General features: G+C 42.8%; 1 protein-coding gene across 1 annotated transcript in view; it reads right to left on the bottom strand.

Annotated features, from left to right (window-relative positions):
- The window catches only part of EFCAB12 (EF-hand calcium binding domain 12), a 30,981-nt gene that overhangs the window by 2,638 nt on the left and 11,975 nt on the right, over window positions 1–16,368 (bottom strand). The window contains exons 5-8 of the mRNA XM_082265538.1: window positions 13,760–14,022; window positions 8,795–9,008; window positions 4,220–4,394; window positions 2,367–2,492 (exon numbers count right to left, since the gene is read on the bottom strand). Coding sequence (XP_082121664.1) covers window positions 2,367–2,492; window positions 4,220–4,394; window positions 8,795–9,008; window positions 13,760–14,022 — 778 coding nt within the window. The remainder of the gene's footprint in view (window positions 1–2,366; window positions 2,493–4,219; window positions 4,395–8,794; window positions 9,009–13,759; window positions 14,023–16,368) is intronic.

Below are 16,368 nucleotides of genomic sequence, written 5' to 3' on the forward strand. Positions count from 1 at the left end.
TACATCTGAAAAGGTACCATCAATGCTGAAAGATATATTCAGGTTTTAGAGCAGCATATGCTCCCATCCAGACAACCAGGTGTGGAGCTGAGCTGCAGAGGATCCAGTGGAGCTGCTGGCAGAGTCTTCCGGGAAAAACAGTGTCCGTGAGTACCAGGGGACTTGCCAAAGGGTCTGCCCAGGAAGGGGGACCACTCCAGTGAAGTCAGAGGATCAAGGGGTCAGCTCACACAGAGTGTCAGATTAAAGGGGGTGCCGTATAGAACCCTGAAGAGTAGGGACAACAGGGGTACCGAGTAGGACCCTGGAGAGCGATTCACAGTACAGTACAGTTCATCTAAATTCTTCTTCACTTAGTGGCAAGGTGAAGCAGCGGCCTTGCCGCACTCAGCTTTATTCAGAAGTCCCAGCAATTGTGCACAGTTTATTCAGTTGGAGTATCCCACTCATCCCTTTTCCCATCCCAGTTCTCCAATAAAACAAAAAAAAAAAAACCCAAACCCATGGACTGTTTTCTGACTGAGCCAAGCACTTAGAATATGCTATATTGTCAAGTTGTTGATATGGGTAAACCAGGGAAATCCATAACCAGCAGCTCCCATAGGAGTAGAGCTACACTATTGTGAATAAAATACGGGTTTATGAGATTTGCAGATCATTTAGTTCTATTTTTATGTAGATTTTACACAGTGTTCCTACTTTTGGGCATTATTCCTCCCACTGACACCAACGATGAGGACCTATTCCTCCCACTGACACCAGCAATGGGGCATTATTCCTCCTACTGACACCAGCAATGGGGCATTATTCCTCCTACTGACACCAGCAATGGGGCATTATTCCTCCTACTGATACCAGCAATGGGGCATTATTCCTCCTACTGATACCAATGATGAGGCACTATTCCTCCCACTGACACCATTGATGGGGCACTATTCCTCCCACTGACACCAGCGATTGGGCACTATTCCTCCCACTGATGCCAATGATGAGGCACTATTCCTCCCACTGACACCAATGATGGGACACTATTCCTCCCACTGACCCCAATGATGGGACACTATTCCTCTCACTGATACCAACGATGGGGCACTATTCCTCCTACTGACACCAATGATGGGGCACTATTCCTCCCACTGACACCAATGATGGGGCACTATTCCTCCCACTGACACCAGCGATGGGACACTATTCCTCCCACTGACACCAATGATGGGGCACTATTCCTCCCACTGATACCAATGATGGGGCACTATTCCTCCCACTGATGCCAATGATGAGGCACTATTCCTCCCACTGACACCAATGATGGGACACTATTCCTCCCACTGACCCCAATGATGGGACACTATTCCTCTCACTGATACCAACGATGGGGCACTATTCCTCCTACTGACACCAATGATGGGGCACTATTCCTCCCACTGACACCAATGATGGGGCACTATTCCTCCCACTGACACCAGCGATGGAACACTATTCCTCCCACTGACACCAATGATGGGGCACTATTCCTCCCACTGATACCAATGATGGGGCACTATTCCTCCCACTGACACCAATGATGAGGCACTATTCCTCCCTCCAATGCTAAAGATGCATTGTAAACTCCCACTGTAGCCAAGACAATCTCTACTCCCAATGGCCACAGTCCAGCCCACCTCAAGTCTAAAGGACAGTAAACTGGCCCTTTGTTTGGAGACCCTTGATTTACGTAATGATTTACATAATGTACCTTTACACAGGGGAAGCCCATCCGTTGGGGGCACCGCCCCCCCTATCCAAGCATCCGGCCCCCTAATCTACATGCAGGGCGCCGGACGCATGGATTCCAATGGGTTTTTTCTTTTTTTGAAGCACGTGATTAGAGCCAGAGGCTCTAATAGGCTTCAAAAAAGGGTGGGCTCGGGGTGCAGAGTAATGCGCCCCGAGCCCACCCAGTTGTGTCACAATAGCGAATGAATATTCACTATCGTCACATGGATTCTTCTCCAGGCCAATCAGGAAGCGGGTCCTGAGACCCGTTTCCCGATTGGCCGAAAGTAGAAGCCATGCCATTGACCGAGGAGGAGGAGGGAGGAGACGCAGGAGACCGATGGGGAAGCCGCCACTGCTGCTGACTGCCGACTGCCCTCCAGTCGATCGGGGGGGGTATGGTGTGCGGGCTGGTGTGGATCGGGGGGCACCAGCCACCACAGCCTTTACATCAGTCCCTACCCTCAAGGAGCTTACAATCTAAAGTCCCGATCCCAAGTACTAGAGCCAATTAACCTCCATGTAGTTAGTGCCATGGCCCTAGTGTTGCATAGGAGAATTTGCTAACCCTATGGATGAATGCGGCCATTTTTTCGGTCTATTCGACTTACCCACTCATCTCCTGAAATTGCTCAAACGTCGTCCAGCATTTCAGGGTTTCCGTCCCGGCTTTCTTCTTTCCTCTCACTTTGGTTTTCACCCAGGCAACGTAGGTGTTAGGAGGGTATGGACCATTACTGGGAAACACAAGATAGGGCAAGAAATAGGAGTGAAAACAAGGGGTAGAAGATAAAATACAACAGAGAGGGGGTTAGATGAAGAACAGAGATTCAAAATATTCTGGGGCTTCTTTTGTCTCTCGAATACTCTGGAGGTGATATGCCCCTTCTGTAGTTGGTGTCTCTGCCCCTCCCACAAGACTGGAGCAAGGTGTCACCCTGACCCAGATGGATTTTCTAGTTATTGAATTATTCTGCATTATGGAGAATCCATCATGGTGTACTGAGCCCAGGGCCGGACTGGCCTACCGGGATACCGGGAAATTTCCTGGTAGGCTGGCAAGGCCGCTTGCCCGCTTGCCATTTTTAAATGTAAGGCAGCAGTGGTGTTCCATCCGGCAGTGGCGCACGCCTCTACACAGCCCGGTAAGACCCCTCTGCAACCTCTGACATCTGCTATATTGAGTTGGCCCAAACCTTTGCAGCTTTAACAGCTTCAACTCTTCTAGGAAGGCTGTCTACAAGGTTTAGGAGTGTCTATGGGAACATTTGACCATTCTTCCAGAAGCGCATTTGTGAGGTCAGGCCCTGAAGTTTGACAAAAAGGCCTGTCTCAGAGTCCCTGCTTTAATTCATCCCAAAGGAGTTCTATCGGGTTGAGATCAGCACTCTGTGCAGGCCAGTCAGGTTCCTCCACCCCAAACTCGCTCATCCATGTCTTTATGGACCTTGCTTTGTGCACTGGTGCGAAGTCATGTTGGAATAGGAAGAGGCCATCCCCAAACTGTTCCCCCAAAGTTGGGAGCATGAAATTATCCAAAATGTCTTGGTATGCTTATGCTTTAAGAGTTCCTTTCACTGGAACTAAGGGGCCAAGCCTAACCCCTGAAAAATAAACCCACACCAGAATCCTCACTCCACCAAATGATTTGGATCAGTGCACAAAACAAGGTCCATAAAGACATAGATGAGCGAGTTTGGGGTGGAGGAACTTGACAGTCAAGACCTTAACCAGATAGAACACCTTTGGGATGAATTAGAGCGGAGACTGTGAGCCAGGCCTTCTCATTCACATAAGTGCCTGACCTCACAAATGCTCTTCTGGAAGAATGGTCAAACATTCCCATAGACACACTCCTAAACCTTGTGGACAGCCGTCCCAGAAGAATTGAAGCTGATATAGCTGCAAAGGGTGGGCCAACTCAATATTGGAGGTAATGAGAAAGATGAAGCCGCTCAGGTGTGTCAGTCCAACCTGGTGCTGGTAAGACCCGCCATCCGGATGAATGCAAAAAAAGTGTTATAACCGCACCCAGGTAGATGAAAACAATTGAAGTACTTTATTCTTTAAATCAAAATATGAACAGACAGTGCAGGGAACAGGTAATCCAGGTTAACTCAATATTGGACCCTACGGACTAAGAATGGGATGCCTTTAAAGTTCATGTGGTCGTAAAGGTAGGCGTCCCAATACTTTTGACAATATAGTGTAAGTCAGCATGTTATATTCTAGCAAGCACACAATATCACAGGACTTACCCCCTACTAATAATGCTCATAACTTCTATCCTCTCCATATTCCCTCCTAATGTACCTGTATATTTCTCTGCATGGAGGGAGAGAACGAAGGTGATCGAGATAGGGACTGAGCAAGCTATAGAGGCCCCTAACATTTACTTTCATGTATATGATAAACCCAATTTTTTATTTTTAACCCCAACTGCAAATTACACATGGCAGCTCACCAGAGTCTGGAAGAACTGTCAGGATCCTCATTCACATTGTGTCTTCCTTTGGACTTTTTTGTTGTGGAGCTCTTCCTCGTGAATGTGTCTTTGGAGGAAAGCCCAACGCCTGGCTGTCGGAGGGGAAGCTGATCTCCTGATTCACAGATCAGCTTGTCTCCTGGATATAATAAAGCTGCATGAAGAGAATGGATTCAGTTCAGTATGGTACATAATGTGGTTGCATTGACAGTTTACCACGTGATCTGGAACTGACTACTCTCTTGATTGCCGTCTGCCTTCGACCTAACTAATCTCTTGCCTGCTGCCTGACATGACGAAAGCTTGACCTGACTACTCTCATGCTTGCCATCTGCCTTTGACCCCAGCCTGGACCTGGCTACTCTCTTGATTGCCGCCTGCCTTCAACCCCAGCCTCGACCCAACTACTCTCTTGATTTGCCACCTGCCTTCAACCCCAGCCTTGACCTGACCACAATTGATTGCCGCCTGCCTTCAACCCCAGCCTTGACCCAACTACTCTCTTGATTTGCTGCCTGCCTTCAACCCCAGCCTTGACCTGACCACAATTGATTGCGCCTGCCTTCAACCCCAGCCTTGACCCAACTACTCTCTTGATTTGCCACCTGCCTTCAACCCCAGCCTCCACCTGACTTCTCTCTTGACTGCCACCTACCTTCAACCCCAGCCTCAACCTGACTACTCTCTTGAATACCGCCTGCCTTTATTTCCAGCCTTGATCTGACTACTCTCTTGCTTGCCATGACCCGAGCCTGGATTTTTTACTACTCTCCTGATTGCCGCCTGCCTTCAACTCCTGCCTGGACCTTGATTGCTGCCTGCCTTTGACCTCAGCCTGGACCGAATTCCTCCCCTTTCTCCTCTGCATGGACGTGACTACTTTCTTGCTCGTCATCACCCTAGCCTGGACCTGACTATGCTCTTGATTGCTGCCTGCCTTTGACTCCTGCCTGCACCTAATATTTCCCATATTTGCCTTCTGCCAAGACCCCTGCCTTGACCTTACTATTATCCTACCTGGACCTTACTATTTTCCTGCCTGCCTGCCTGCCTGCCTCCTAATGTGCAGACTTCATAATGTAGCCATTCTGTTCTTGCCAACCCTTGGTGGGGTGATTCTAAGGCCATGACCTGGTGACAGTTTGAAATGAAGTAAACCAGGACCATTAGGGTCTCCATCTCATCTCTACCTTCAGGAGCTGTGAAGAAGACCAACTGTCCGACCAACTGTCCCTTCTTAAACTACATGCCTTGGTTGTCTCAAATTTTACCTGCCAGGGGAAAACATCCATACTGACATCTACCTGTATCAGCATTATCATGGAGAGAGGTCTGTATTCACTCAGAGGAGGACAGTCCATGTGATTTTAGGAGCATACCTAAGGGTAAGGAGGCAACTTTGGGGTGCACTGGAGTCATGAGGTACACTGAGGTCACTATTTGCCACAGTATGCTCTCGTGTGCACTGGAGGCATGGGGCACACTGGGGTTAGTGGGTCAGTTTACTGTGCTTCAGACTTTAATGAGGATGGACTGTGGCCAATGGGAGTAGAAATTGTTCCAGCATCAATGGGAGGAAAACAATTTCCCATCGTTGGTGTCAATGAGAATAATAGTGCCCCACTATTGGTGTCAGTGGGAGAAATAGTGCCAGTGGGAGGAATAGTGCCCCATCATTGGTTTCAGTGGGAGCAACAGTGCCCCATCATTGGTGTCAGTGGAAGAATTAGTACCCCATTGGTGGTGTCGGTGGGAGGACTAGTACCCATTTTATTGACGTCAGTGGAACGAATATCGCCCTACCATTGATGACAGTTGGAGCAATAGTGCCCCATCATTGGTGTCAGTGAGAGGAATAGTGCCCCATCATTGGTGTCAGTGGGAGGAATAGCGCCCCATCATTGGTGTCAGTGGGAGGAATAGCGCCCCATCATTGGTGTCATTGGGAGGAATAGTGCCCCATCATTGGTGTCAGTGGGAGGAATAGTACCCTATCATTGGTATCAGTGGGAGGAATAGTGCCCCATCATTGGTGTCAATGGGAGGAATAGTGCTCCATTGTTGGTTTTTAGTGGCAGGAATAGTTCCCATTTCAATAATGTCAGTGCCGAATCATTGGTCTCAGTAGGAAGAACTGTGTCCCACCACTGGTTTCAGTGGGAGGAATAGTGCCCCATTGTTGGGCGTCAATGAGAGAAATAGTGCCCCATCATTGGTGTCAGTGGGAGGAATAGTGCCCCATGATTGGTGTCAGTAGGAGGAATAGTGCCCCATTATTGTTGTCAGCAGGAGGAATAGAGCCCCATCATTGGTGTCAGTGGGAGCAATAGTTCCCCATCATTGGTGTCAGTGGGAGCAATAGTTCCCCATCATTGGTGTCAGTGAGAGGAATAGTGCCCCATTGCTGGTGTTGGTGGGAGGACTAGTACCCATTTCATTAATATTGGTGGAAGGAATAGTGTCCCATCATTGGTGTCAGTGGGAGGAATAGTGCCCCATCGTTGGTATCAGTGGAAGGAATAGTGCCCCATCATTGGTGTCAGTGGGAAGAATAGCGCCCCATCATTGGTGTCAGTGGGAGGAATAGTGCCCCAAGGCAGGCAAAGGGCTGCATTTGGCCAATGGCTCCCAGTTTGAAGACCCCTGCTCTAGGGTGCAATGAAGTCTCAGGGCACTCTGGAGTCCCTATAAGGCACAAGATGCTTTGGGCGGTGCACTGGAGTAATCAGCAAGCATCGGAGAAACTGAAATCAGGCATGGAGGACACACACGGAAGAATTGCGGTAGGGAAGGTGCTTGGTTAAAGGGTTGGAATGTTACCAGGAAGTGCCGAGGACTGTGTACTGGAGAAGAGACGGGTCAGAGCACTGGATTCAAGAAGAAATTAATGTGACATACAGTGCATCCGGAAAGTATTCACAGCACTTCACTTTTTCCACATTTTATGTTACAGTCTTATTCCAAAATTGATTAAATTCATTATTTTCCTCAAAGTTCTACAAACAATCCCCCATAATGACAACGTGAAAGAAGTTTGTTTGACATCTTTGGAAATTTATTAAAAATAAAAAACAAAAAAATCCCATGTACATAAGTATCACAGCCTTTGCCATGTCACTCAAAATTGAGCTCAGGTTCATCCTGTTTCCACTGATAATCCTTGAGATGTTTCTACAACTTGATTGGAGTCCACCTGTGGTTAATTCAGTTGATTGGACATGATTTGGAAAGGCACACACCTGTCTATATAAGGGCCCACAGATAACAGTGCATGTCAGAGCACAAACCAAGCCATAAAGTCCAAGGAATTGTCTGTAGACCTCCGAGACAGGATTGTATGGAGGCACAGATCGGGGGAAGGGTACAGAAACATTTCTGCAGCATTGAAGGTCCCAATGAGCACAGTGACCTCCATCATCTGTAAATGGAAGAAGTTTGAAACCACCAGGACTCAAACTGAGCCAAACTAAGCGATTGGGGGAGGGGGGTCTTAGTCAGAGAGGTGACCAAGAACTCGATGGTCACTCTGACAGAGCTCCAGCGTTTCTCTGTGGAGAGAAGAGAACCTTCCAGAAGAACAACCATCTCTGCAGCACTCCACCAATCAGGCCTGTATGGTAGAGTGGGCAGACGGAAGCCACTCCTCAGTAAAAGGCACATGACAGCCCGCCTGGAGTTTGCCAAAAGGCACCTGAAGGACTCTCAGACCATGAGAAACAAAATTCTCTGCTCTGATGAAACAAAGATTGAACTCTTTGGCCTGAATGGCAAGCGTCATGTCTGGAGGAAACCAGGCACCGCTCATCACCTGGCCAATACCATCCCTACAGTGAAGCATGGTGGTGGCAGCATCATGCTGTGGGGATGTTTTTCAGTGGCAGGAACTGGGAGACTAGTCAGGATGGAGGGAAAGATGAATGCAGCAATGTACAGAGACATCCTTGATGAAAACCTGCTCTAGAGCGCTCTGGACCTCAGACTGGGGCAAAGGTTCATCTTCCAACAGGACAATGACCCTAAGCACACAGCTAAGATAACAAAGGAGTGCCTACGGGACAAATCTGTGAATGTCCTTGAGTGGCCCAGCCAGAGCCCGGACTTGAACCCAATTGAACATCTCTGGAGAGATCTGAAAATGGCTGTGCACGGACGCTCCCCATCCAACCTGATGGAGCTTGAGAGGTCCTGCAAAGAAGAATGGGAGAAACTGCCCAAAAATAGGTGTGCCAAGCTTGTAGCATCATACTCAGAAAGACTGGAGGCTGTAATTGGTGCCAAAGGAGCTTCACCAAAGTATTGAGCAAAGGCTGTAAAACTTATGTACATGGGATTATTTTCATTTTTTATTTTTTAATAAAATCGCAAAGATTTTAAACAAACTTCTTTCACGTTGTCGTTATGGGGGATTGTTTGTAGAATTTTGAAGACAATAATACATTTAATTCATTTTGGAATAAGGTTGCAACATATCAAAATGTGGAAAAAGTGAAGCGCTGTGAATACTTTCCAGATGCACTGTGTACTGTATCATAATTCCACATCTTTAATGCCCACCTTCCTCTAGCAGCTCTTCTGTAAGGGGAACATTGTAGGCTTGGCACAGTTTTAGGATCTTATGATATTGTTGTAGGCCCTGCCTTCTGAACTGCTCCACCAGCTCGGCTGACTCCTCCCCCAGCGTAGACGGCAGGGAATGGGCGTCAACAGCAGCGTTGCCCGTTCTCACCAAACGGCACTGATCTAACCAGTCCAGGAGCCGGGTGTTGCTCTGGAAGGAGACAATAAACTGTTAAAGATAAACTGACAACATTTAAGTATCACTTTCTCTGTCTTTTATCTTTTGATAATCTATTGGGCTTATCTGAGATTTTGAATATTCATTTTTAAAGTCTATGTATACAGTAGGAAAAGGTAAACGCGGTAATAACCAGTCTTGGACTGGAAGGATTTGCCCCCTTAACCACTTCCATACCAGGCCTATTTCGGACATTTTGTGTTTACAAGTTAAAACCAGTATTTTTTCCTAGAAAACTACTTAGAACCCCCAAACATTATATATATTTTTTTAGCAAAGACTCTTGAGAATAAAATGGCGGTCATTGCAATATTTTTTGTCACGCGGTATTTGCGCAGCGGTCTTTAAAACGCCATTTTTTTGGGAAAAATTACATTTCACTGCATTTAAAAAATACTAAACAGTAAAGTTAGCCCATTTTTTTTGGTATATTGTGAAAGATGATGTCATGCCGAGTAAATAGATACCCAACATGTTACGGTTTAAAATTGCGCCCCCCTGTGGGATGGCGACAAACTACGGTCAATAGAGATCTCAATAGGCGACACTTTAAATTTATTTAACGGTTACCAGTTTAGAGTTAGAGTGTAGCTCTTTTTTTTAAATTATTGCTCACGCTCTGGCGATCGCGGCGATACCTCACATGTGTGGTTTGAACAGCGATTTCATTCGCGGCTCGACTTCCGTATACGTTTTTTTTTGTGCGCGAGCTAACGGTGATCGGGGCGGCTAAATTTTTTTTTTTTTTCCCATTTATTTTATTTATTTTTTTAACTTTATTACAGTTTTTAAAAAAAAAAAAATCTGATCACTTTTATTGCTGTCACAAGCAATGTAAACATCCCTTGTGACAGTAATATGTGTAACAGGTACACTTTATGAAGGGATCGAGGGTCTAAAAGACCCTCAACCCCTCCACTACACTTCCCTGTATGCAAAACGCCGAAAACTGCGTTTTTGCATACAGCCGTTTTTCAAATTTGGCGCCGTTTTGCAGCACACTAACCCGGAAGTGACGTCATGGACGCCGCCTCCGGGTTACGTCATCGGAGACCCGATCGATGCCGTTTCCGGCATTCATCGGGACTCCATCCAGCCGGCGGACGCGCCGGCTGGGTGCTCCGGGCTCCCGGTGGGACGGGAGCCCCGGTAAAAGCCGCGGAAGGCGGCGGGAGGGGGGGGGGGATGTCCCCTCCCGCCCCCCAGGGTAACGATCGAGCGGCTCCCGAGCCGCATCGATCAGGACCGACGGAAAGCCGACCGTCGGCTTCAAACAACGGTACCGGGATGATGCCTCTAGCTAGAGGCATCATCCCGGTATACCCCCGCAAACTTTACGACGTCATATGACGTCGTCCTAGGGGGAAGTGGTTAATGACCAGGCCATTTTTTGCGATTCGGAATTGCGTTACTTTAACTGACAATTGCGCGGTCGTGCGACACTGTACCCAAAAAAAAACATTGATGTCCTTTTTTTCCCACAAATAGAGCTTTCTTTTGGTGGTATTTGATCACCTACGCGTTTCGTCGATGTGACGTCATCAGGAGCAGCTGCTGAAGTCACTGAAGTCACTTTTCACACTTGCCACTTTATATATATATTTGTAGTTGAGAAATATTTATTGATATCATCAACCATTCTTGTGTTTGTACTGACCAGCACCTTATTAAAGGTACAATTAACCCTGGCATTTCTTGGTAGCTGATTTTACTTATTTTTGTATTGTCATCAGGGGCGTAACTACAGGGGTTGCAGGGGTTGCAATTGCAACCGGGCCCCACACTCCAGGGGGCCTGTGCGGCTCCCCTGTACACCAGGATAGGAGGGGGAGGGGCAGCATGTAGAGAAATCCCTGTCCTCCTTTTTCCTCCTGTAGCTGCAGGAGGAAAATGGAGGAGATTGGTTCCTCTGTATGCTGCCCCCGCCGCCCCTCCTTTCCAGTTCACTTGTGTTCTGCTGTCTCTGGGCCCCTGTGGGCCCCAGAATCAGTGGGAAGAGCTCCAGGCTTGAAGGGAAGGGCCCCAGCCAGGGGTCCAGGGGGCCCTTCATGGTTTCTTGCACTGGGGCCTCGAAGGCTCTAGTTACGTCTCTGATTGTCATTGTTATATATATTTATTTATTCATTTGACACAAGCTAGTATTTATTTATTGGGATTTTTACTATCGAACTCCCTCTAATACTAGGCAGCGCCAAACATCTCTCCTTTTATTTCAACTAAAATCCCTGCATCTATAGATCTCCAACGATCTAACACTAATCTATCTAGCCCTAAAAAGAAGAAATCAGTATAATTAACTTTTTTGAAGCCAATCCGACCCGATCCCACACTGAGCTGTCAGCGGCGGCTTCGCTGTGAAGGTGGGTGCAGAAGAGACAGCCGACAACGGAAGACCCATAGTAAGTCTATGAGTGACGTCAATTCCCATTCATTTCACAGCCGTTGTCAGCCGGGTCCTCTGCAGAGCTTCCGCCGCTGGAGACCGGATCGGCTTCAAAAAAAGGTAAGTATACTGATTTCTTCTGTACAGGGCTAGATAGGTCAGTGTTAGATCATGGAGGTCTAAAAAATGCAAGGATTTTCGTTTTAGGGTGGACTTACACTTTAATACCGCTTGTCCACTGCCCGCCGCAGATATACTGCGGATGGCTGGCTCGGCTTCGTGAATCGCAGTACTTGTACAGTGATCTGCGTGAGCAATCCTGGGGCATGCTTGTGCCCCCTTTCGCCAGCGGGGAAGCAGAATCACGGGGCCGGTGGCCGCGATTGCCACCGGGCACCCGCGATCGCTCCCTGTGAAGAGAGAACAGCGGTCTGCTGTTGTAAACACAGCAGACCGTCGTTCTCTCCGGTATTAACACAGAGCGCCTGTGATCCTCCTATTTAGGAACACAGATCTCTGTGTTCATTTCACAAGCCCCTCCCCCATACAGTTAGAAAACACCCCCTAGGGACACATTTAACCCTTTGATCGCCCCTGGTGTTAACCCCTTCCCTGCCAGTTTCAATATTACAGTAACAGTGCATATTTTTAGCACTGATTACTGTAACAATGTCACTGGTCCCCCCAAAAGTGTTAAAAATGTCAATTAGGGGTCCGATATGCCCGCCGCAATGTCGCAGTTCCGCTAAAAATCGCTGATCGCCGCCATTACTGGTAACAAAAAATAAATAAATTACAAATTGGCCTAAAATTATGAAAAAAAATTCGATTTTTACATTTTTTTGGGAATGTTCTATAGCAGAAATTGAAAAATATTGTTTTTTTTTTATTTTTCAGAATTGTCGCTCTTTTTTTGTTTATAGCGCAACAAAAATTTAATTGCACAGGTGATCAAATACCACCAAAAGAAAGCTCTATTTGTGGGAATAAAGGAGATCAATTTTATTTGGGTACAGCGTCGCACGACCGCGCAATTGTCCGTTAAAATAGCGCAGTGCCGAATCGCAAAAAATGGCCTGCTCATTAAGGGGGAAAATCTTCCAGTCCAGAAGTGGTTAAAGTTCCTGTTTCAGTGAAGCAGGTTGAATTCATCCCTGGAGACTGAGGACATCTTGTGGCAAAAAATTATTACTGCAGGGCCAGCAAAGGACTGACGGTTCAGGAGGAGTTTCTTTTTTTTTTTTTTACACCTGCCAGGGGACATAAGAACAAAATATAATTTGCTATGGATTCCCCCAGATCCTTCTCCACCATAGATTACCACAGATCCTTCTCCACTATGGATTCCCACAGATCCTTCTCCACTATGGATTCCCACAGATCCTTCTCCGCTATGGATTCCCCCAGATCCTTCTCCGCTATGGATTCCCCTAGATCCTTCTCTGCTATAGATTCCCCCAGATCCTTCTCCGCTATGGATTCCCCCAGATCCTTCTCCGCTATGGATTCCCCAGATCCTTCTCTGCTATGGATTCCCCCAGATCCTTCTCCGCTATGGATTCCCCCAGATTCTTCTCTGCTATGGATTCCCCCAGATCCTTCTCCGCTATGGATTCCCCCAGATTCTTCTCTGCTATGGATTCCCCCAGATCCTTCTCTGCTATGGATTCCCCCAGATCCTTCTCTGCTATGGATTCCCCCAGATCCTTCTCCGCTATGGATTCCCCCAGATCCTTCTCCACTATGGATTCCCCCAGATTCTTCTCTGTTATGGATTCCCCCAGTTCTACTCCAGCTAGTATGTATAATGCATGCATATTCTTAGCCCCCAAGTGCATAACTTTACATTTATCAACATTAAACCTCATTTGCCACATTGTTGCCCAATGAAACAGTGCATTGAGGTCAGCCTGCAAGTTGGAGACATCCTGTAAAGAAGTTATTCCACTGCAAAGCGTGGTGTCATCTGCAAAGACTGAAATGGTACCTAAGTATTAAAGACAAAGCAACAGGATGGCAGCCAGGCAGCTAGCATTTCCAGGAGGACAGCAAAGATAGCCAATGTATTGCTCTCATGAAAGGTGTCCTTTAAAATGAAGGCTGGAGAGTCAACCCATATGGAAGAAAAATATATTTCCAATATATTTAGGGAAACTTTTTTAGAAATATATTGAATATGACCAAAATTGTAGCATTTCAAATATATTTCCAATATATTTGGGGGGGAAAATTATTATTTTTTTTAAAATATATTTTAAATATATCTTTCTTCCATGTGGGAAGAAGTGGCAGTAAGATTTCTGCTGGTGGTCATCACCCTATAGAAATGTCATCTGCTCACCTTTGCTCTTCTCTTCCTCTCCCGATAGTTCTTACCGATCACCTCCATGTCCTCGTAGCTGAGGGGCCTCATTTCATCCAGACTGACAGGAGGCACCTGGAGAAATTGGGATTTACTGCCCTCACTTTGGTCACTGCGGCCCAGGTGAGATCTTGTCTTGGTATCCCCAACACTGAGCAAGGAGACGGAGAGTGCCGAAGAGGGTTTAGTCTCACCAAAGTCACTTTTCTGGTCACTGGAAGGTCTGAAACACTTTACAGGAGCTGCAAAAAAAAGTTTATATTATTACCACCATTATGCTTATTATTATTATTATTCATGTATTTTTTATTTTCATTATTATATTTTATATATTTTGTTATATTATTATAAAATATATTTATTATTATTAATTATAAATATTTTTTATTGTATTTCATTGTAATTATTATTATTAATATTACTAGTACTGTACATTAACATTATCATTTTAAAATATATTTATTATGATGTTTTATAAATAATTTTATTATTTTAAAATATATTTAATATGATATTTTAAAATAATGTTATTATTATTTTATAAATAATATTATTATTATTTAAAATATATTTATTATGATATTTTATAAATAATATTGTTATTTTTTTTTTAATTCTTTATTGTTCAATTTTCAATCAAGGCATGTACATACTATTTCATAATAATAATTCCATGTTACTTTTTCTTTACATACACCATCCACTACAACTTTGATATAGTTAACACACTATTTTAACTTCTCGCAGGTTGAGTCCCATCTATCTATTATTTTAGTTTTCTTGTAAATATTCAATTTATCATTCCTGTTCTCTCCCAAGCCAGAGGGGAAATACGTCACATATCCCATATTTTATGATATTTTTTGGGTATTCTTCTATGTTCATACAATTTTTTTTTCATATGGTATTATCTGATTAACCGCTTTCAGCCATTGATTTACAGTTGGTACTGATGATTGCAACCATCTTAATAATATTTGTTAACTTGTCAGAAATAATATTTCTTGTAGCATAATTTTATTATATTCCGACCACTCCTCCATCTCCATTAATCCCATTAGGCAAACTTCCACTGTGTGGGGTACTTCTCTACCCATAAGATTAGATAATATTCCTGTCACTTGTTTCCAATAATCAATAACTTCAGGGCACAGCCACATCAAATGTATAAAGTCTGCTTCGAGATGATGACACCTAATATTATTATTGTTTTTAAATATATTTATTATGATTATTTATAAATAACAGAACTTTTTTAAAATATATTTATAATGATATTTTATAAATAATAAATAATAATAATTAATTTATAATAATACCAACAACATAATATTAATAGTAATTTATAAAATATCATAATGATAAATATATTTTAAAATAATAATAATAAATTATTATTATTTTAAAATACATTTAATATTATATTTTATAAATAATATTATTATTATGTTGTTAATAATTATACTACTACTATTATTATTATTATTATTATTAATAATAGTAATAATAACAATAATAAGTTATTATTATTATTTTAAAATATATTTATTATGATATTTTATAAATAATATTATTATAATGTTGTTATTATTATTATTATTTATAAGTTATTTCACAAGTGGCCAAAATGATATTTTATAAATATTAAAAACATAATATTAATATTATTTATAAAGTATAATGATAAATATATTTTAAAATAATAATAAGTTATTATTATTAATATTTAAAAAAAAAACATTTATTATTATAACTTATAAATAATATTATGGTGATATTATTTTTAAAATTATCAATATTATTATTAATAATAATAATAATAATAGTAATAATAATAAGTTATTATTATTTTAAAATATATTATTATGATATTTTATAAATAATATTATTGTATTGCTGTTGTTGTTATTATTATTATTATTACTATTACTATTATTATTATTATTAATAAGTTATTTCACAAGTGGCTATAATGATATTTTATAAATATTAATAATAATAACAACATAATATTAATATTATTTATAAAACATAATCATAAATATATTTTAAAATAAAAATAAGAAAAAGTTATTATTATTATTTGAAAATACATTTATTATTATATTTTATAAATATTATTATTATTATTATTATTATTATGTTGTTATTATTTTTACAATTATTATTATTATTATTATTATTAATAATAATAATCATAACAATAATATATTTATTATTATGATATTTTATAAATAATATTATTATAATGTTGTTGTTATTATTACTATTATTATTATTAATAATAAGTTATTTCACAAGTGGCTAAAAATGTGAGACATTTTATCATTTATTTCTTTACAAGCAAAATAAACTTCGGCTATAAAGGGTAACTCCTGCTTGTGTGATTGGCTCAGAAGTCTGCACTAAGATACAAGTCACATTTTGGGCATCCCCTGCAACAAAAATGTCATTTTTGGTTTGGTACTCCCAAAGGAAAATTACATCTAAAGGGATGCAGACCCTGTCACTTTCATCATTAGAGCCCTGTAAATGCAGCAGCTTATTAAAAATTATAAAACCACCCCAATTCACATTCACCTTGCACA

The sequence above is a fragment of the Pelophylax lessonae genome (assembly GCF_965119305.1).
Source record: "Pelophylax lessonae genome assembly, chromosome: 8".
In the NCBI taxonomy this organism is placed as follows: Eukaryota; Metazoa; Chordata; class Amphibia; order Anura; family Ranidae; genus Pelophylax; species Pelophylax lessonae.